Source organism: Doryrhamphus excisus, linkage group LG2, assembly GCF_037039965.1.
Source record: "Doryrhamphus excisus strain RoL-2023G ecotype Guam linkage group LG2, RoL_Dexc_Guam_v1.1, whole genome shotgun sequence".
In the NCBI taxonomy this organism is placed as follows: domain Eukaryota; kingdom Metazoa; phylum Chordata; class Actinopteri; order Syngnathiformes; family Syngnathidae; genus Doryrhamphus; species Doryrhamphus excisus.
The window spans coordinates 18648355-18669255 of NC_136358.1; the positions used below are offsets into that span (position 1 = coordinate 18648355).

The 20901-nt window shown below is 46.3% G+C and overlaps 1 protein-coding gene across 4 annotated transcripts in view; it reads right to left on the bottom strand.

Annotated features, from left to right (window-relative positions):
- Positions 1 to 277: 277 nt before the first annotated feature.
- Positions 278 to 20901, bottom strand: part of atp2b1a (ATPase plasma membrane Ca2+ transporting 1a) — a 30926-nt gene continuing 10302 nt past the window's right edge. Inside the window, exons 3-22 of one of the 4 annotated variants that reach the window (XM_058076738.2) lie at positions 14102 to 14299; positions 13765 to 14022; positions 13555 to 13680; positions 12432 to 12593; positions 12287 to 12325; positions 9771 to 9926; positions 9489 to 9703; positions 8441 to 8683; positions 8126 to 8367; positions 7510 to 7747; positions 7261 to 7440; positions 6996 to 7083; positions 6318 to 6424; positions 6041 to 6232; positions 5756 to 5969; positions 5473 to 5684; positions 5295 to 5402; positions 4992 to 5180; positions 4559 to 4651; positions 278 to 2790 (exon numbers count right to left, since the gene is read on the bottom strand). In XM_058076738.2, coding sequence (XP_057932721.2) covers positions 2398 to 2790; positions 4559 to 4651; positions 4992 to 5180; positions 5295 to 5402; positions 5473 to 5684; positions 5756 to 5969; positions 6041 to 6232; positions 6318 to 6424; positions 6996 to 7083; positions 7261 to 7440; positions 7510 to 7747; positions 8126 to 8367; positions 8441 to 8683; positions 9489 to 9703; positions 9771 to 9926; positions 12287 to 12325; positions 12432 to 12593; positions 13555 to 13680; positions 13765 to 14022; positions 14102 to 14299 — 3653 coding nt within the window. In that variant the 3' untranslated portion in view covers positions 278 to 2397. Of the gene's footprint in view, positions 2791 to 4398; positions 4652 to 4991; positions 5181 to 5294; positions 5403 to 5472; positions 5685 to 5755; positions 5970 to 6040; positions 6233 to 6317; positions 6425 to 6995; positions 7084 to 7260; positions 7441 to 7509; positions 7748 to 8125; positions 8368 to 8440; positions 8684 to 9488; positions 9704 to 9770; positions 9927 to 12286; positions 12326 to 12431; positions 12594 to 13554; positions 13681 to 13764; positions 14023 to 14101; positions 14300 to 20901 lie in introns of all 4 variants that reach the window. The other 3 variants (XM_078787253.1, XM_058076742.2, XM_058076741.2) reach the window with 3 other exon arrangements.

A 20901-nucleotide genomic window follows, 5' to 3' on the forward strand; every position in this document is an offset into this window, starting at 1 on the left:
TAGTTTTACACATTTTATATACAAAAAAGTGGTAATGCTTGAAATAGAGCTATATATTACCATTGGGTAATCCTCTGTATTGGCCTTTGCCTCATCACAACACACTGACCTTTGTTACTGTGTATCGCTCAATATTTAAACATAAAAATACTACAAAGTAAAGTGCCCTGACCTCCGAAGGGCGGTTATTTTTTAAGTTAGAAATAGGAAGTTGCTTTTCCTCTTCTTGGTGTTGCTGCAAGTTGTGGCTTCTTAAATGAAGAGCGGGCCCCGCACATAGGCTAAATACATTTTTATTTTTAAAAACCATACACATTACTCGACAAGTTTCAAATGTAAATCCAATCACGATATCCATTTAAAATGCTCAAGATAAACAGACATGAAGTACTTTTATTTCCAAATGTTAAAAGATAAAAAAAATGATGATCCATAAAACAGATGGAAAAAAAAAAACATTCATTCCCCTGACAGGAAGAAGCTACAGAACAAACCCCTCGTATGGATTCCGTTTGTATTTCTCAGATTTCTTCACCACTCCTAGCTGCTATTTTTGTCATATGCATCAAACAAACAGACAAGCTCCTTTCAGTCCAACACGGGGGCTCCTTTCCACATCCACGGGGCCTCCAAGGGTGAGGACCGCCAGGATGTGACGCCACCAAAACAACCAAACGTGGTGACAAAAAAAGAAAAACAATGAGGCCTGTTCTCTCCCCATCATGCCTATTTGCACCCTGAGATGAATGTTCCAGAACACACATTTATTTTAGTGGCCAAAACCCCTCCCCCGCTGTGTCAAATCCTCCAAAAAACGGTGTGAGTACGATGAAAGGTCTCATCAGTTTCATAAAAATACAAATTTGTCTTCAATGGTTTGTATCAAAACTCTTGCTAGGAAATAAAGTACCCTGTGCAGATAGATGCCAGTGTATGCGTCGTCTTTATTCTTAAAAAAAGAAAAAAATGCACGTCCAATTTTTTTTTTGTAGTGATTCCAGTACATCAGGTGTCCAAAACCGGTGTCCCGGTGTGTGTGGGAGTATAAGAAGCACGGAATACACAAGGTTCCTGCTTTAAATCTAAGAACAAATGTTCTCCAATGGGAAGGCAGGGGTGACGAACTACGTGAATGAAACCATAAAACTGAGCAGAGGGGGGGTTACATCTAGCAAGCATCTGCAGGGTTTCATCAGGTAAATAAGCGACTGGACCAAAGCTTCAACATGGACTAAAGCCAAGGCACATTCACGTTTTTGTCTGATTAATAAATAATTAGCCACTCGTGTGCAAAAAATGACATCGAAACAAGCTCAAGAATGTGCATAAACTTTCCCTTTTTGTCCACTTGTGGAAGAGGTGATGCTTGCTAAATATCCCCCCCCCCACTTTAGAACCCCCCACCTCCTGGATTCCCTTTTTTTTTGAGAAGCTTTCAACGTGTGGAAATCTCTGAACACAAAGTGAATGAATGAAGAAAAAGTTTTTCAGGAAGGTTTTGTGCACATGGAAACGAGAGTAAATATTCATAGCAACATGGAGGCCTCGAACGTGTGGTTCTGACGCTTCAGGCCGGGTGGACCTCCTCTCTCTGTACAAGACTTAGTGTTTATTGGTTTGGCTAGAAGTTTCTATATTTATCTACAAATATATAACAAATAAAACTTGCAGGCAAAAATACTTAAGTTTCAATAGAAACACCCATTTTGTCCTGAAAATACAGCAGTATCTGAAATAATCCTCTCGGTTTTTTTTTTTTTTTCTTCTTTTTTTAAATTCTGTCCCAGTTTTCTGCATCATACATCAGGAAGCTCTTTTGCCTACAAACAGAAAAAAAAGTATCTACAAACTTTGTAAACAGACCTGCTTTTTTTTTCCTCCATCAAACATAAATAAGTCAAAAATATTAACAGCCAAACGGAGCAGAAATGAGTCGAGTGTGAGCGAGGGCCGAAGAGCTAAATATACAACACCGTCGAGATGAAGAGAAGCTAAAAGGTCGCGCGTCCGAGCCAGGAGGAGCGCCTCCTCTTCTTTGCAAGTCAAATCATTCTATCCAGAAGAAGAAGAAGAAGAAAAACAGGTCACTTTCAATCAAGAGTTTATAATCACGCCTTGTTGTGAGCCAGACTAACCAAAGCCAAGAGGGGCGGGGGCAGAGTGGTGGGGGGGGTTGGAGGGTAAAGGGGGGGCGGCAGGGGGCAGAGTCCTGGCGCGGAGGCTGTGTTAAGAAGAACCGAAGAGAAGAAGAGCAAAGCATCCACACAAGCCGTTACATTCCTCCCAAAGTTAGTCCGGGCGCAGCCACCCCCTCCCAGGCCCCAAAACCCCCCATCGCTGTCCCTGGTGTAGAAAAGTGGTAAGGTGCCTTGCAGGAGAGGTGGGCGTGCTTTCTGATCAAAGGGAGGTCTCCAGGCTGTGTAGGGGGCTGCCGGGCAGGGCGGCGCCCCCCGCTTTGGTGCCCCCGGGATGGAGGTGGTTGCCGCTCTCCACGGCGTTATTGTTCTGGTTCGGGGAGGGCGAGAGCGGCACCACGGCGACGGCGGGGACGGGCGAGGCGGAGGCCGGTGAGGGCGGCGTGGGCGTGGTGTTGCGGGGAGTGGCCGAGTTGCGCTTGGTGGGGGCGTCGTCCTCGGCGTCCGTGTCGTCTATGAGGGGGATGTGGGGCTCCGAGTCCTCTATCCGAAACTCCGGGTGGGTCATGAAGTTGTGGATGGAGCTCCGCGACTCGGGCTTCTCCAGGCCCTCATAGAGGGAGATGGAGCTGCGGAATGCGTTCACCACCCGGATCTGCAAGGGGGTAGGGGGGGAGAACACGCTTTTAGAGACGAGTGCATGGACGTGTACGCTCACCTGGATGGTATCGGAACCGAGGGTCAATGAGCGGTGGCTTTTTAGTGGCCTCGTCAGTGAAGGGGGCGTGGCTTTGGGAGACACGTGCAACCTCGTCTACTGGCCTGCAGCAACACACCAAGTGGGAACCTTCTTTAAGGACTCTGGCTTTAATGGCACCGAGGTCCACTTGGTGGCGGCGTTGCTGGGGCGTGTGTCGGAGCGCTCAAACCCAAAAGGAGCGTGCTCGTGAGTGAGTAGGGTGCTAGTACGTCACTCCAAAACGCTCCGTGGGAGGCCCGGGTCTCATGAACCAAAATGCAAAAGAAGAAGAAGAAGGAGGCCTAAGAGGTGCTGGACATGCTTAGAAGAGAAGACAGAGGAGACAGAAGACAAGAGGAGACAGGAAAGAGAGAGGACAGGGGACAGAAGAGCGAGGGGGGGGTTGGGAAAGGGGGCGTGGCTTGAGACAGATGGTCAGTCGGAAGCGTTTTTTTTGGTGTTGAAACAACAACAACAACAAAAAAAAAGAAAGAAAAGAAAATCTGCGGCAGCCAAGCATGTCCACAAGCTGGTTGGCAAGTCAATAAGTAAACAAAAATGCCACAGGTAGGTCAAAGGTCACAAAGGAGAGCCGATAGTGAAGACCCATGCATAGCATGTGCTACCTGGTGCTCTAACGGCAGCAAACCATTTGAGTATAGCCCATGACACCCATGACACATTTCACTGAATCTGAAGGAGAACACGTGGCGGGTCAGTGGGATTCGAACAAACGCACAACTACACACACACACACACACACACACACTTCAGGACAGGACTGGACCTGGAATGGGAAGAGGAGTTATTCTGAGCCTGTAAAAACATGAATTCTACAGTTCTAGCTGGGCTCCATAAAGATCTTCTCATGTGGTCCCCGATGGGAAGATCTGCAAAAGAGAAAAGCGTCACAAGGATGCTGATCCTCATCATCCACACGCGGACGGGGACGTGGACGCCGACACCCCCCACTGCCATTTTTTGGAATCTAACAGTGTGTCCATGGGCGTATACTCAAAAACGACTACAGCGCCGCCACAAAAAAGACCCATGAGCGCTACACACTGGTGGTGGTGGTGGTGGGCGGGGTTTGGGGATAGGGGGATGGGGGCAGGGGTGTAGGGGGGCACATACTGCAGCAGACACAACCTGCTCAATCCAGAACATCACTTTTTTTTTTTTTGTCAAACAGGAAAATGCACACAACCCCGCCCCTCCCCCTCCCGTATTATTAATCACAGTCAAAAACACTCCAAGCAGAAGCAGAACATAAGACAAAGTGATGACACAGAGAAATCAACATCTCCACGCCGTTAGCCGCCTGGTCACATGGCAACATAGATAAGAAGAGCGGTGTCATCCAAGCTTGATGGGAGGATGTGGGTGCCTTTTTGTTGGTTGGTAGAAAACATTAGGAAGAAGCATGACGTTAGGTGAGCGAGAGAACGAGAGAGAGAGAGGTATAGAGAGAAAGAGAGGAAGTCGAGGAGACGTCTCATGCACGAGAGGAGAACACACACTCACACCCCACAGCGTCAGAAGCGGAGTTGGTGGCAGCGGTGGTGGTGTTGTTGTTGTTGTTGGTGGTAGTAGGAGGAGAAGTAGTAGAGGTGGTGTTGGAGGAGGAGGTGGAGGAGGAGGAGGTGGTAAAGGCTACATGTGTAGGGCTAGAAACATTGGTTACATCGTGCTGCTGTTGTTGGCTGGAGTTGGAGGCCTGCCGCCTCAGAGCCCCCTGAAAGGAAGTTCCGCTCTGGAACGCACTGACTACATCCATCTGCAAAGAACCAGACAGCATGACAGCAGAACGCCCAGAGGAGATACAAACGACAGCCAGACCAGGAAGAGAGAAAGAGAGAGAGAAGACAGAGAAAAGTGAAATCAGAACAGAACTTGATTTGTTAAGAGAGGAGAAAAAAAGGAGAACAGCTGAGTGACCAGGATGGAACATCTCGTAGACATAATTCTTTCCGATCAGCGGTAAATTCTAGGTTCTTTAAGAGTGCCCCTGCAAGAGCAACCTGAGCGTTAAGGACTTTATGGCTTTTGCTTCCCGTGTTGGGGAGGGGGGAGGGGGGCATGGTGTTCCAGGAGGAACTACTCCCTCGGTTCTTTACCTGAGTCTGGATACGGTTCAGGCCGCGGAACCAGAGGATCTGACCGCGACGGAGCTCCCGCTCGGCGTGGTCGATCTCGTCCATGTCTTCCAGCTCCTCCAGCTCCTCGTCGGGGATCTCCTCCTTCTGGGTGCCGTGTCCTGCTGTCTTCAGGAACTTTAGGCGGCTGGTGGGTATGGAGGAGATGACCTGGAAGAAGTCCGTATTCATGTCAATGATATCGGTATTGAAAGGGGAGCACTGCACCGGTTCCAACACAGGGGGGCAGTGTTGTGTCACACAAAAGATGTCACATGGTCTCACCTGCCCCCACAGCAGGGACCCGAAGCCCAAGAAGGTGCACCACAGCCACTGGTCAATGTTGAGAGCCACGCAGCTGAACGGCTTGCCTCCGAACTGCACGATGACGATCTGCGGGACGAGAGCAACGATAAGAGGCGTTCTGTGTGTGCGTGGCGGCGGTGGTCGGAAGCCTACGCACCTGGATGACGAAGGTGCCGAAGACGATGCTGCAGAAGATGGGGTTGTTGAAGATGCCGTCGAAGACATTCCTTTCGCCGTGGATCTTGCGGGCGTTGATCTCGTTAAAAAGTTGCATCAGGACAAAGGTGTTGAAGACGATGGTGTAGTGCTCGGAGGGCGGGGCTTGGAGGGGGGCGTCCCTGCCGCTGTCGATGTCGAACATCTTCTCCCCTGCGCACCAAAAGAAGGTGGAGGTTGGCGAGGTGGAATTCCACCAGATGAATACAAACTTTGTGTCCTACCAGCAAAGAGCAGCGTGAAGATGATGATGAGCTGGTACACCCCCTGGCCCAGAATGTTCTTCATCATTGTACGAGAGATGAGAGGCTTGTTGCGGCCGTACGGCTTTCTCAGCAGCAGCGCTTCGGTGGGTGGCTCCGTGGCCAGAGCGAGCGAGGCGAAGGTGTCCATGATGAGGTTGACCCACAGCATCTGCACCGCTTTCAGTGGAGAGTCCTGCAGGACGACAAGTGACAAAAAATGAGATTCGGGATGAGGAAGAGGAGCATCGGCGGGACGAGCCTCACCTGTGTGATGCAGGCGCCAGTGAACGCGACAATGACGGCCACCACGTTGACGGTGAGCTGAAACTGCAGGAACTTGGAGATGCTGTCGTACACGTTGCGCCCCCACATGACCGCCTTGACGATGCTGGAGAAGTTGTCGTCGGTCAGAATGATGTCTGACGCCTCCTTCGCCACATCCGTGCCGGCAATACCCTGGAGAGACAGAGAGGGCGACACACGTGAAACGCACGTTACACTCCATCGACAAGCGACACATTCGGGCAGCGGCGCGTCTTACCATGGCAAAGCCCACATCGGCTTTCTTCAAAGCGGGGCCGTCGTTGGTGCCGTCCCCCGTCACGGCGACAACTTGTCTTTGTTCGGCCACGGTGCTGTCAATAATGCCTGCAGGCGAAAAACACATTACTCAGACATGTCCGCAGCACGGCCCAGGGGACATTTGTGGCATACGGCTGTTTTTTATTGGCCCGTGGCACCATCTATAAATACATAACAGGAAAATTAAAGCCGAAAACCAGCAAAAAAGGGAAAAAACTGTGGATATATACACACACACATATACACATATAAAATTAAAATTAATGTTGAAATACTAATGACACACACACACACACACATATATATATATATATATATATACACACACATATATACACATACACACATATAAAATTAAAATTAATGTTGAAATACTATTAACACACACATATACACACATATATACACGCACACACACATATATACACATATATATATATATATATATATATATATATAAAATTAATTACAATTAACGTTGAAAGACTACAGAAAAGTTGTCATATTATGAGAAAAAACTAAATAAAAAAAAAATTGTAATTCTTGGAAAATCCTGTTGTAAAAAAGTTGTGAGAATGAATCTATAGTGGAAATGAAAGGAGAAGAAAAAAAACCATAATGAATGAATGAAACATACCTTTAACTAGCGTGTGCTTGTCCGTGGGGGAAGACCGCGCCAGCACCCGCAGTTTGGGCCAGATCTTGTCAATGCGCTCTTGTTCGATCTGGAAGTAAAAAAACAAAACAAAAAAACAATCAATCAATTTAAAGCACATTTCAGTATGCGAGTTGCTTATAAAAAATCTAACTGATTAAAATGGAAAACTTATAATATTTATAAAATATATATTTTTTAATCGTGGTCTGCTTTAAAGCATCCGAGGAGGTCTGCGACAACCCACCTCTCCTTTTTCGTTACGTATCCGTCGGTTGAACTCTTTGCCCTCCAAGCAGAGGAAGTCGTCTCCGGGTTGCAGGATGCCGCACTTGGTGGCGATGGCGCGAGCCGTGTTGATGTTGTCCCCAGTCACCATCCGCACGGTGATGCCCGCGTGCTGGCATTTCCTGATAGCGTCCGGCACCTGCGGCAGAGCCAAAACTCAACACTCGGTTGAGTTCAACAAAACAAATGTTGTTTTGCCAAAATTTACCTCGGGCCTCACGGGGTCTTCGATGCCCACCACGCAGATGCAAGTGAGCCTGGTGAGGATGTCGTTTTCGTTGTCCCAGTCTGGCTCGCCTTCGGTGGTGGCGAAATCTCGGTATGCAAGGCAGATGGTCCTCAGGCCTTCGGACGCCATGGGCTCGATCACTTTCTTCACCATGTCGTCTCGATCTCGAGGGCGAAACACCTTTGACTCGCCAGTCGCTGTGAGGATTTTATAGCACCTTTGGGGGCAGAAAAGAGGGTGTATAAGAAACGTCGAAAAAGCGAGGACAATAGCCAACAGTCTTATGAGGGCGCACAGAGGAGAAAACAAAAGCATTTGAATGGCGAGCTGCGCCAGCGCGACGTCACGCTAAGCCCTCTGTGGGTTAAAAAGAAGCCCGCTTGGTTAAGAGGCTTACCGAGTTGTTACCAGCTCATTTTCTCAGCGCCTGTTTATAAGTCGCAAAGTAAAGGGCTTGGGTGGGATGCACTTGAACTTCTTAGCTGCGTTAAGACATTATCGTTAGCGGGCAGGCGCCAGAAGAAAAGACCTATCTTCCGTCGAGATAAAGAGACAGTCCACTCGGGTCACAATGAGGGAAAAAAAAGTTTCTCACTTTTTCAGGAGGATCTCCGACGCGCCCTTGCTGAACATGCGGTAGCTGCCGTCGGCCATCTTCAGCACGGTGCTCATAGACTTGCGGACGGAGTTAAAGGTGTAGACCTTGTAGAGTTTCTCCTCGGGGATCTCGTTGCGAATGGTCTGGTAGTCACGCTTGAGGTCGGTAGAAAATCCAAGCAAGGCACATTCGGTCTTGTTACCCACTTGTCGAGGCAGGCCCCCTTCTTTCTCTGGAGGCTTAAGTAGGAAGATAGGTGAGCGTGGCTAAATGAGTACTGGAAAAAAACCAAAACAAAAACATCGAGAGTACCATGATCTTAGTCGTGTAGGCGCAGTTGACGGCTATCCCCACAATCAGAAAGTCCAAAATGGAGGTGGGAATGTTCTCCGGTTCGGGGACTTTCCGATAGTGTTTGTCGGCCACGTAGGCCTGCACCACGGTCATGCGGTTCATGGTGAGCGTTCCGGTCTTGTCGGAGCAGATGGCCGTGGCGTTGCCCATGGTCTCGCAGGCATCCAAGTGACGCACCAGGTTGTTGTCTTTCATCATTTTCTGTTGGAAGGGTGACAATTAACAGCCTCCTGAGTGGACGCAGGGCTTGGATTCAAGGCATCAGCTACTTTTAATGGGCTAAAGCAGGGGGTGGGTGGGCAAACTACCGCCCGGGGGCCGCATGCTGCCCACCAAGTGTTTGAATCCGGCCCGCCAGTTGCTTTCTAAGTATTTCTTCTTCTTAATTTATTTCAGACATGCATACTATGTTACAGTAATGTATCTCACATATACACTTACAATACAATACACTGACAATATCTATTTATATACTTACATATACACACACACACACACACATATCTATCACCTTGTACTTCGGTATGTGACAAAAATAAAATTAAAAAATGTATATAATATATATATAATTATAAATAAATAAATAAATAAATAAATAAATAAATAAATAAAAATATGATTAAAAAAACTATATTAGGAAAGCAGGAAGTGAACAAAAGTAACAGTTACTGGTTGTAAAAGTACCAGATGGAGGGGTAGGATTTAATAAGCTTTGCTTCTTCCTACTCCTTTTGGACATGTGGAACTGGGAACTGATTATGGGATGCACTCAATTTGATTCGCCCGCATTGTTTACACATAGGTTGTGGTGCATTCGCTGTTTGTCCATGTTGTGTTCACAACAACTTCATGGAAATGATGAGTGCCACAAATTATTAACACTTCAAAATGTTCTTTGCAGACTGGCATGCAGCCCGGCAGTTTAGACATCACATCTGTTTACGGCCAATCTACTCACTGGCACACAACGACAAAGTACGTGTAAACGAGGCTTAAGTGAATATACCTTGACGGAGTACGCCAGGGAGATGGTCACGGCAAGCGGGAGGCCCTCGGGAACCGCCACCACCAGCACGGTGACGCCAATGATGAAGAATTTCACAAAAAACTGAATGTAGATAGGCGTGCAGACCTTGACCCAGGGCAGGTTTTGGATCCAGAAGGTGTTGACCACAAAGAGCACCACCAGGATGATGACAGTAATGGCTGACATCACCAATCCTGAAAGAACAAAATCGCAGGTTGTGAACTATGAAATTGGGAATAAAAGCGTTCAATCCGTCCTCACCTGCTTTGCCGATTTGTACCGCGAGTTTGGTCAGTTTGCCCTGGAGAACAGATTTTTCTTTCTTTGGCAGGTTGGCTTTCTTCTTCTCCTCTGCGTCCCCTCCCTCGTCGCTGTTCAGGGGCTGCATCTCCATGGCAGCTCCATCTTGTGCTTTAGCTGCAGCCCAAGAAGAACGTTGTTAAGTGGCTTCGAGGAAAAAACTCATCAATCTCATCCACCATCTTGATGTGAGAAATGGACACACGTCTTTCTCTTTTCGGTGGGAGGAACAGCTAAGAAGGTTCATGAATTCCGCCTATAAAGCCTTTTGATAAAACCTCCAAAAAACACAAACAACGCTCCATTTCTTTGTATTGTACAATCAGACTGCACTTCCGGACTAACAAACAAAAAACAGACTGTGTACATATATTTATACTGTTTATTCTGTATATTTTGTATTTTCATTTTTTAATAGATGTGTCTGCACGTATGTCACCAAAACAAATTCCTCGTATGTGTTTGATCATACCTGGCAATAAACCACTTCTTCTTCTGATATTGTTGTTATTAACATCATTACTCCACATGAGTAATGCTGTTGTGTGCATTACTGAGCTGGCTTTTTTTTTTTAGCTGTTTTTGTATCTTTAGAACGCTCAAACGAGAAAAACGCATGTTCACATCTCACATAAGGATTTTGGATAATGCAGCAAATGTAATGCATAAACCCTTGTATTTGTACAAAAGAAGGCCAAATGGGAGTGTCTCCATATTCGCAGTGCCATCGCCTCCCTCCCTCGCAGGCAGAACAGACGGGAATCCCAGAGACACGCAAGCAGATAAAATATGAGAGCCATGATAAAATCATTAGCTGTGCCTGGCAGTCAGGATACGGCTTCCACACTCCTGCAGGAGAATCATCGCGGCTTTCTTCTCGCAAACCTTGCTTGATTTCATGAAGGCATCGGGGAAATCGAGCACCCCTGACCCCTGACCCCTGATGGGAGAAAGGGGCTTCAGCAGCGGGCTACTGCAGCTGCTGTGGACAGTGGTCGATTCTGGACTAACACGGCCGGAGTAATCTCAGTCTAAAGGATTACAGCTGATTCCTGGCAGACAGAGGGAATCCGTGCACCAGGGACCATCGCCAGGGTTGTGGTCACAGACCTGAGCACCACTGATCGCCGTCCCAGCAGGACCGTGAGCGCCGGCCTCGCCGGTTGCCATGAAAGATCCTTGCTGTTGTGGTTGTCAGCCATTGAATTGGACCAGATGCTCGTCCCACTCGCTACGATGGTTCAGATTGGGACATTAAATGGTGGGGGCGGCAGGGAGAGTCAGGGCACGAAGCGCGCCGGAGGGGGGGTTGGGGGGGCGGAGCAGATGTTCTGGCCCCGGAATTGTTGCGTAGCTTTAATCTCCTCATCACTAATCGCTGTAACTGGATTCGGTAGCACCTGCTGCCCCAAGCACAACGTGCCAGGCGAGGAAAGAGGGGGAGACCGACATGACAATGAGGATGCCAGGACAGGTAATGGCCGCGTCTAACGGGGGGGTCGCGCTAAAATATCAAAAATCGCTCTCATGAAACCACTGTAGCTAATTACACAGCAATGTCAAATGGACGCAGTGACACGCGGAGGGGTCCACTTTAACGGGAACATGCGTGTTTCACCCGCCATCGCATCCGCTGTAACATTCTGCAGCACGGCGCCGGCGCCGTGCATCCAGCAGACTTCCTGACCTGTTCCACCACATTCCAAATGAAGGCCACGGGAATGCACTTGACACACAACACAAGCCTGCAGTTTCCTCAGGTGAAATAGTCTCGGGACCATCCATTTATCCATCTCTTAACAGCTTGACGGCAGCCATCTTGCTCAAATTTGACACAAGAAGGAGATGAAGCAAGAGTTTAACTTTAATTTTTAGGTTTTAGTAACTATCAGCCTAAAGAAACCATTGTGAATCCCACAAATTGCATACCTTGTATATTCTTATAAATAGCATTTAAACTTTGAACCTTAATTGTCACTATATACCTTGTATTTTCTTTTTTTATATATATTGTTTTGGGGTTTATGGAATACATATGCCTAAGCAAACTCAGATTGTGTATCCGGGTCATTTCTCCTCGCTCCCTTAGACTTACCAAAACTCTTCTGATCATAGTCGGATATTTTCCCAACTGTCTTTATTGATTGCAATTAACTAACTAACTAATTAAATAACTGGTTACAAAAAGTCAAAATGTCATAGCACAGGTGTATGTTTTGACGACGTTATACTCCGTGGTGTCCTCGTTGTTTTCCTGACTCGCCCATCAATAATTCTGTTTTTTTGCTCTGCAGAACCACAAAGCCGATTCAGAGGAACAAAGATTTTTATCATTTGGAAATCTGCGAAGGCTGATCCAGCAAAGATCCAGAATAAATTCCAAATCAGCTTATGGTGCAGCTCGTTCAAGGTTGAACTACGAGAGTTACGTTAAGCTACAACGAGGTGGCCTTGTGAGTGTCTGACCGGCATCTTACCTTTCTTACGATTTTCAATGGAGCCATCCTGCTTCTTGTCTGCAAACACAGAATAAGTCATGAGGAAAGCAAATGCTTCTCCTCTTTTGTGAAGCTGGAACTCGTAGAAAGGACCAACACCCCAATCAGGCAGCTGGACACTCACTTTTCCTCTGTTTCTTCTTCTCCTCTTTCTCTTTCTTCTTTTCCTCCTCTTCGTCGTCGTCGTCCTCGCCGCCCCCGAGTAATGTGAATATAATTCCAGTTTGGGAGTTGACGCCCACTGCCGTGACCACCATTTTCCCCGAGCCCTCCATCACGTGGGTGCCTTTGGAGCGAGGAGGCGAGAAAAAAAACAGCACTTAAGTTCCCCCACGTGTTCTAATTACCAAGAGCAAAACAAAAAGCCTTAGTGGATGAATTTGCTAAGTGAGTGGGACACTGAAAAGTACAATCAATGCAGGCTTTAATAAACGGGAATCGCGGTGCTGGAGCCTATCCCAGCTGTCTTCAGGCGAGAGGCAGGGTACACCCTGGACTGGTGGCCAGCCAATCACAGGGCACATATAGACAAACAACCATTCACACTCACATTCATACCTATGGACAATTTGGAGTCGCCAATTAACCTAGCATGTTTTTGCAATGTGGGAGGAAACCGGAGTACCCGGAAAAAACCCACGCATGCACGGGGAGAACATACAAACTCCACACAGAGATGGCCGAGGGTGGAATTGAACTTGAGTCTCCTAGCTGTGAGGTCTGCGGGCTAACCACTCGATCACCGTACAGCCAAGTATGAACATCCATCCATCTATTTTCTACTGCTTATCCTCACAAGGGTTGCGGTGCTGGAGCCTATCTCAGCTGTCTTCAGGCGAGAGGCGGGGTACACCCTGGACTGGTGGCCAGCCAATCACAGGGCACATATAGACAAACAACCATTCACACTCACATTCATACCTATGGGCAATTTGGAGTCGCCAATTAACCTAGCATGTTTTTGGAATGTGGGAGGAAACCGGAGAAAACCCACGCATGCACGGGGAGAACATGCAAACTCCACACAGAGATGGCCGAGAGTGGGATTGAACTCGGGTCTCCTAGCTGTGAGGTCTACACGCTAACCACTCGACCGCTGATTAGTGGAGGCGCAGGAGGCGACAAGTCACATCACAAGACAGGTCACGATGAGCACGGGAGCAGCGTCATCTCTTGGCCTCCATCGGTTCCAGCTAGCGTCGTGTGTCAGTACGCGTTAGCAAGTCGTCATGACGACACCCGCTTACCTGATAAAAGCATTATATCTTTTTCTTGGGTTTTCTTGACGTGGTCCGACTCTCCCGTGAGCGAGCTCTCGTCAATCTTCAAATCGTTGCCTTGGATGAGGACGCCATCGGCAGGCAAAAGGTCACCTAAATGCCACACACACGAGAAAACGTTGCTCAGGCATCGCGCCCGTATGAAACGACATTACTCCCGTGTTGCATCCATCTTACCGTATTTGACTTGTGCAATGTCGCCCACGACTATCTCCGCCACAGGAATTTGGATGACTTGCCCCCCGCGAACGACGGTGAACTTCTGCTCCTGCTCGATGCGGCTCTGGAGGCCGCGGAACTGTTTCTCCTTGCTCCAGTCGTTGAACGCCGTCACCAGCACCACGCAGATGACCGAGAGCAGGATGGCGGCGCCCTCGATCCAGCCCGCCTCGGACTCGTGTTCGTCCTCCGCGCCACCGGCGGCCTTGCCACAGTCTGCAAAAATACCAAAATGGTCAAGTCGAAAATGTGTTGTACTGGAAGCCATGATGGTTCCATGAAGACTCATTCTTACCGTGTCTTTTAGCATCTTGAGGTCTATAAAAAGAAAGGCCAAGTGAAATTATGGCTGCCACTTCTAGGATAATCAGGGTGACATCCTGCAGCGCCTCCCACACTAATTGCAAGAACGTTTTGGGCTTTTTGGGCGGTATAAAATTTTGCCCAAACACTGTTTTCCGCTTCTCGATGTCTGCGGGCTGCCCACTTAGACCTGCAAAGTAAAGGGGGAGGGGGAGAGAGAAGGGGGGAGGAAACGGGTTTGAAATGAATGTGCCACGCTACATCTTCACACATCAGGAAAAGTATGCTTAAGTCTTAACTGTGAGCCATCTTGTCTGGCAACAGATGGATGCGGCACCGTGTGGGCTAAAAGTCAGCAGCTGAACCCAACCCACCCAAGTATTATCTGCACGCCGGAATCAGCGGCACTGAGGGTGACATTCTATAGACCGCACAAGAATACACGACAACCACCATGTATTCTACCCAGAGACCCCCCTAACACACCCATTCAGACGCCTCCACACACACACACACACACACACACGTTTGATGACGCACCAGATTTTCAGCTCTATTCATGCAGACGGCTCGCGTGTGTGCTTGTGTGGGCGGGCGGACGAACGAACGACGTGAAGCGATGAGGAGGTAGAGCGGAATTTTGAGGGACAAATGACTGCGCAAAAGCAGATGGGCTCCACTGAGGGAGTCGAACACAAAGGGTGCTGCGCTGAAAATAGGACACGCGGATCACAAAAACGAGGGCCCGATCATGGACAGAATTGCAGAAATTAAACACGAAATGCTGTCATCGTGAAGAGAAGGAACGTTTGTGTGGGGAATTATTCCCTCAGTGGACCGCCGCATGTCCTCATTACCACTAACCAGGCCCCCCCTCCCCCTCCCAAAGATGGCGACACGGCTACGTGCACACGGGCTAAGTTGGCGAAAAAGCTGTTGAGACTCTTGAGTACTTGTCACCGAGCGCGAGCGATGGACGTTGTAAGCTGGCTGCCTGCTGACGTGGTGCTAGTCCGGCCTTCAAAATAAGATCAGCGCACACACAATAAAAATAAAACTAAAACTAAATCTAAAACCAATTAAAATAACAATTAAAAAATTAAAAAAATTTAAAACATTTAAAAAAGATCAGCGCACATCCTGTCTAATTGTGCTAACAAAATAAGGGTGTCTGAAAAAATAAAGACGTCTCCAAAATAAAAATAATTAAAATTACAATGAATAAAGTAATTTTTAAAATTTTTTTAAGAAAGATCAGCGCGCATCCTGTCTAATTGTGCAAACAAAATAAGGGTGTCAGAAAAAATTAAAAATAGCCGTCTCCACCAAGTTTTGTGACGATCGGAAACTGGAGGCGGGGGCTAATTTTTTTAAAATTTCAAGGAAAAAATAAAAAAATTAAAATATAAAAAAGTTTACAATTTAAAAAAAAAAGATCAGTGCAGATCCTATCTAATTGTGCAAACAAAATAAGGGTGTCAGAAAAAAAAATTGCTTCAATTAAGAAAGCGGTTAATTGGTTCCAAAATTCTGTGAATTAAGATTTGATATTAATAAATGGGAACTGCAATGTAGCGAGGGACAACGGTACCAACTTTTTTCTAATAATTCTAAATGACAAAAGATAATAGCTAAATTGAGGTTGGCCATCCATCATTCGCGCTAGAAGATGTCATATTGAGGCCCCACCACATAAAATCGCAAGCAGAACGCAGCCTTTTATTAAGCCCTGTTAGCAGAGGGGAGCGTAGCAGTGAGTCACTGCCAGCAGAGTGACAGGCTGCGGGGTGTACCTTGCAATAATTGCCCGTTGCGGCTCCCTCGCCATCTCATACCGTCTGCTTTGATTCCTTAAGCCTCTAATGAAATCACGCTGACAGCTACGACCCCGTTCAATTTTATGCCACATTTTTCCCCCCTCGGTGCCGGCGCAATAAATACAAGTGACAGAGCAGTCAACACCTCACCGGCACGGCGGAAACAGAAAATAGGCAGGCCTTGGCCGCCCAGGCGTCGGGGGCCGAGTCAGGCGGGTAATCATTAACTGCTGAATTTGGACGCTTGTCTACGCTTGACCTCAGGCTGGTACTGTCATTTTGGACCTTGGTGAGGGGGTCGAGGTTACAGTGCAATTGTGCTTTTTTTTTTAATTCCCAGTGTCAACACATTGCCCAGTAAAAAATGAGTGTGGATATTTTCATGCGCTCGGAATGCCATTTAGACGCAAGGACAGCCAATCACAACATCCTTATGAGTATGCACTTTGCATTAAAGGGGGCCCTGAAAAGTTGATAAAAAACAAGCAAATGTATTCCCAAATGTAAGCCACCTGGATGGACTCTTGGTTTTTCTGGCGTTTGCACTCTTGTCATTAAGTAATCAATTATAGGAGAAACCCTATTAGACAATAGCCACGTTTATATGGACCCAAATATTCCAATTGAATTTGGTTTATTTGGAAAGAATGTAACCTTTGTATACACCTCATTCCGAAAGAAAAGTGCCAATCTGAATGAATATATAATCGGATTCACAGAGGTGGAATATTCCTTTCCCCAATCCGAATGAGGTATCTTGTACCCGCTCAATGGGAAAGTTGTCAGTGCGTTTTTCTTCTTCTGTTGTTTATTGACGGTTGGCAAGCAGCTTTCGTGTGCATTAGCGCCATCTGTGGAACAGAATCTAAACCCTTCTATACGCCATTCACAAGTCCACTTTTATTAAAAAAGAAAATACATATCTATATAAAACATGTCCCGAGTTTAATTATAAAATATTAGCAAGATTGAACTTTATCTTTTCCTGTTCCCGGGTGCGTTCTTTCAGCGAATGCTGAAATATGACGTAACACGCAGCTCCAGACGTTCTTCGATTTAAAAAAAAATGGAGGCAAGCAATCGGCACTGGACTGCTAAGGAAAGTTTGCTTTTGATTCAAACTAAATTTCAAGACTGGACGAACGGAAAAACTGGCAATACGGAGTTATTCCAACAAGTGGAAGAAAAACTCCAGGAAGTCGGTATCACGTGATGTTGGTGTTTACGTTTTACTGCGAATGCCCCATTGACTATTCTGGTTGATTATGGCGGCGCATGTAGACACGCGATTGCGATATATATAATATATATATATAATGCAATATATATATATATATATAATATATATATAAAAACTCCTCATGTAAATGAGCGCAGCATTTAAGGACACTCTTTAAGGTAACATAAGGACGTACTGTTCTTCTTGAGGAGATGTCATAAGAAGAGGTGATGTTTATAGTCTTATCAGTCTAAATCAGTCAAAATGATTACAATCACAGCATATAGCCTGCTTGGTAAATAACTCATGCAGCCACCAGATTCCATAATTCTATGAAGAATGCAGAATGAATGCAGAGAGACAGGCTTGACTGACCATCACATTACAGTATAGATGTCCAAAAAATATTTGCACAGGAAACTAGTTTTTGGAAAATGTGCAAAAAAGTGTCAATAAATGAAATAAAGACTGAAGGTGCATCATTTGTTTCAGCAACTGTACGACTATTTACAATGCACATCTGCCACTGCACTCATGACTCCACAAATTGGTGGATTTTTGGTAGAGAAAAATTCATTCATTCATTTTCTACCGCTTTTTCCTCACGAGGGTCGCGGGGGTGCTGGAGCCTATCCCAGCTGTCTTCAGGCGATAGGCGGGGTACACCCCGGACTGGTGGCCAGCCAATCACAGGGCGCATATAGACAAACAAGCATTCACACTCACATTCATATCTATGGACAATTTGGAGTCGCCAATTAACCTAGCATGTTTTTTTTTTGGAATGTGGGAGGAAACCGGAATACCCGGAGAAAACCCACGCATGCACGGGGAAAACATGCAAACTCCACACAGAGATGGCCGAGGGTGGTATTGAACCCTGGTCTCCTAGCTGTGAGGTCTGCGTGCTAACCACTCGACCACTATGCAGCCCCTTCATTATTAGTATTAATTATGTGTATTAAGTTGCTGTGTGATGAGAATGTGGGAGGAAACCGGAGTACCTGGAGAACATGCAAACTCCACACAGAGGTGGGATTGAACTGGAGTCTCCTCGCTGTGAGGCCTGCGCGTCCACCACTCGATCACCATGCAGCCTCGAGAACAAATATTTCTTTCAATTCGGTGGAACTTCGGTTGGCCTTTGTTGAAGATTTACGCCAAATTTTGCCTCGGTTTGCGTACATTTCTCGAATAGCATACAATACGGCGCGTGTTGTCACGTGACGAATACGCCGTGTGAGTCCAACCGTGTTCTTAACGTCAACAACATCTAATTTGCATATTATGACATCACCTACTTGTCAGGTGCCTGTCTCCACGATACCCAACAGGCGCATCAAAAATGGTACTCTTCCCCATCTCTCACACAAACACCATCGTCATCATCATTTACATAGAGCCGGATCTTTAACACCACTCCTGCTTTGTACGCTTTCAGAACGCTATTTCCTGCTTTTTACATTCCCGCTCGTGTTTTGACCACCTGTGCTACTTGCACTTCAAAGTCATCAAACTCCTTAACTTGCATAGAAACACACCCACACGTGTTGCTCATCGGAAAGTCACAGATGTCTGCCATCTCCTGCTGTAAAATAGTAACTAAACAATACAATTTTATTTGTCACTATGGCGTGATAAAGCTTTAAAGGGTTAATATCTCTTCATCACAAAAATGTCTCAGTTGGCAGCCTGCTGCTTAGCATGGAAACCGGAACCGGGAGACATTGTCCGTCAGCTCTGTTGACACCGTCATCGTTTGACTCTTTAGTTCTTTACTAACCAACACAGTTACAGTGCAAGTCTATGATTTCCTTTCCATCACTAAAATATAACCCAAAATGGAGCAATGGAAAGTTGATGGTGAATTTTAGTCCAGCTGTAAAAACAATGGCGTCGGTGTGCTTTTTACACCTTTAGGACTAAACATAGTGACCCACAAGAGACCCGATGTGCTGACAAATCACTCCATGACAAGAGGCAAAGAGCAATGTCCGACACAATGAGGCCGATTTGTGAACAACATTCCAACGACGGAAGCCTCGCAAAAAGCACAGAGCCGGCGGGATCAAATAGCTGAAACCCAAATATTTGACTTTGCTAATATCCAAATCAAACAAAGGTCAGCTGCAGGAGGGCGGGAACAGGTGAGTCCAGTCAATAACATCGACGCGGCGGGGCCTTGTGCATTTATTTAATGAGCCTTATTATGCAGCGTATTCACCGATCTCATTAAGGAGTAAAGCTGGTCAGGGTGCTTCAATGGACTCGTTTGAACGTCGCAGCTGCCCGCGACGGTGGCGGTTTGACATCTGAGGACTTCTCGAGTGCTAGCGCAGAGACGCGGATGCACTTAGCCTTGCGACACCTTGTGACCCTGAGATGTGAGGTCCAAAGCGGAGAGTGGCAGTATGTGTTAAAACACCACAAACAATGTGCTATTCAGAAGATATAAATAGTGTAGTGATATAGAAGTGTGTAGATCAGGGGTCTCAAACATGCGGCCCGACACCAGTTTGAGGCCCCCGCCTTGATATGAAAGTTTAATGTTAGTGCGGCCCGTGCAAGTTTGATATGGATGCTGTATGGTATCATGTACCCAGAAAAAATTATTACGTTTGATTAATGTTCATGTTAAAGGTTAAATAACTGTTAATAGTTAACCTCCCTATCCCTGTGGAAGTGGTAAGTTTTTGGCTATTTAAGTTTAAAGGAAATAACTTGAAGGCTACCGTTTAGGTCACTAGCTCTCTAGTTTGCGAGTTAGCATGTGTCTCAAGACCCTGCAGTTGCGCAATATGTTGTAAATTTAAAAAAAGTATAAATGTGACTATAGTCATTTTTGTCATGTCTACAGGGCTCTAATAATGCTTTGTTCATTTTAATCTGAAAAAAATAATTTGTCTACCCACCAACTATATGTGGTTTCTTAAGTTTTAATTATTTGCCGTTTTATTATTATTATTATTATATTTATTTATTTGATTTTCTTTATTCTTGATTTGTTTATTTTGCATCTTATTTTGTGCAGAAAAATAAAAATTAAGATATTTGAGAACAGTGGAATGTTTTATCAGAGCTTTTACAGGGCTCTACATTAAAAACCAAAATGACTTGCCCATAGGGAATCCTTAAGGTGAGAACTACTTGCCCGAACTTGCCCAATGTAAAATGAAAAGACTGCCATAATGATATCATGTAATTTTTTGTGGCATCACATGAGAATCTCAAATAAATAAAATAATAAAATAAATAATACTGTAGCGTTGCGTGTGTGTTGTATTCCGGGCTGTAGTTTCATGCATGGACGCTGGGGGGCAGTCATGTTCAGCTCGCGGTCAGGAGAAGTTCGGTTGCCGTGCGCCCAGCTAGTTAGTTAAGTCTGCAACAGGCCAGTAAGTTGTTTTTCATGCTGCCTTGGAAATAAAAACCATGCAACGATAGAGGTTCATCACTTTTTGCTGTTTCCTTCAGAATTAGACGATGTTGGTAGCGACGCCATGATGGATGTTTTCGTAGTCAAACGATCGCTGATTGGTTGATCGCGAACAACGGGTGTGGGTAAAACGCGGACTGTGGATTACGGACCGCGGTCTAAATAAACGATTCTGATTGGTCCATTGCAAGGATTTCTTTGCAAATTACCACCGGAATTACGCAGTCCGTGTTTTACCAACACCCAACAAGAACCGCTTTAAAAAAAACTCTTGGCAGTATGGCATGCCACAGTGCACTTGCCCGACGGGAATATCACTG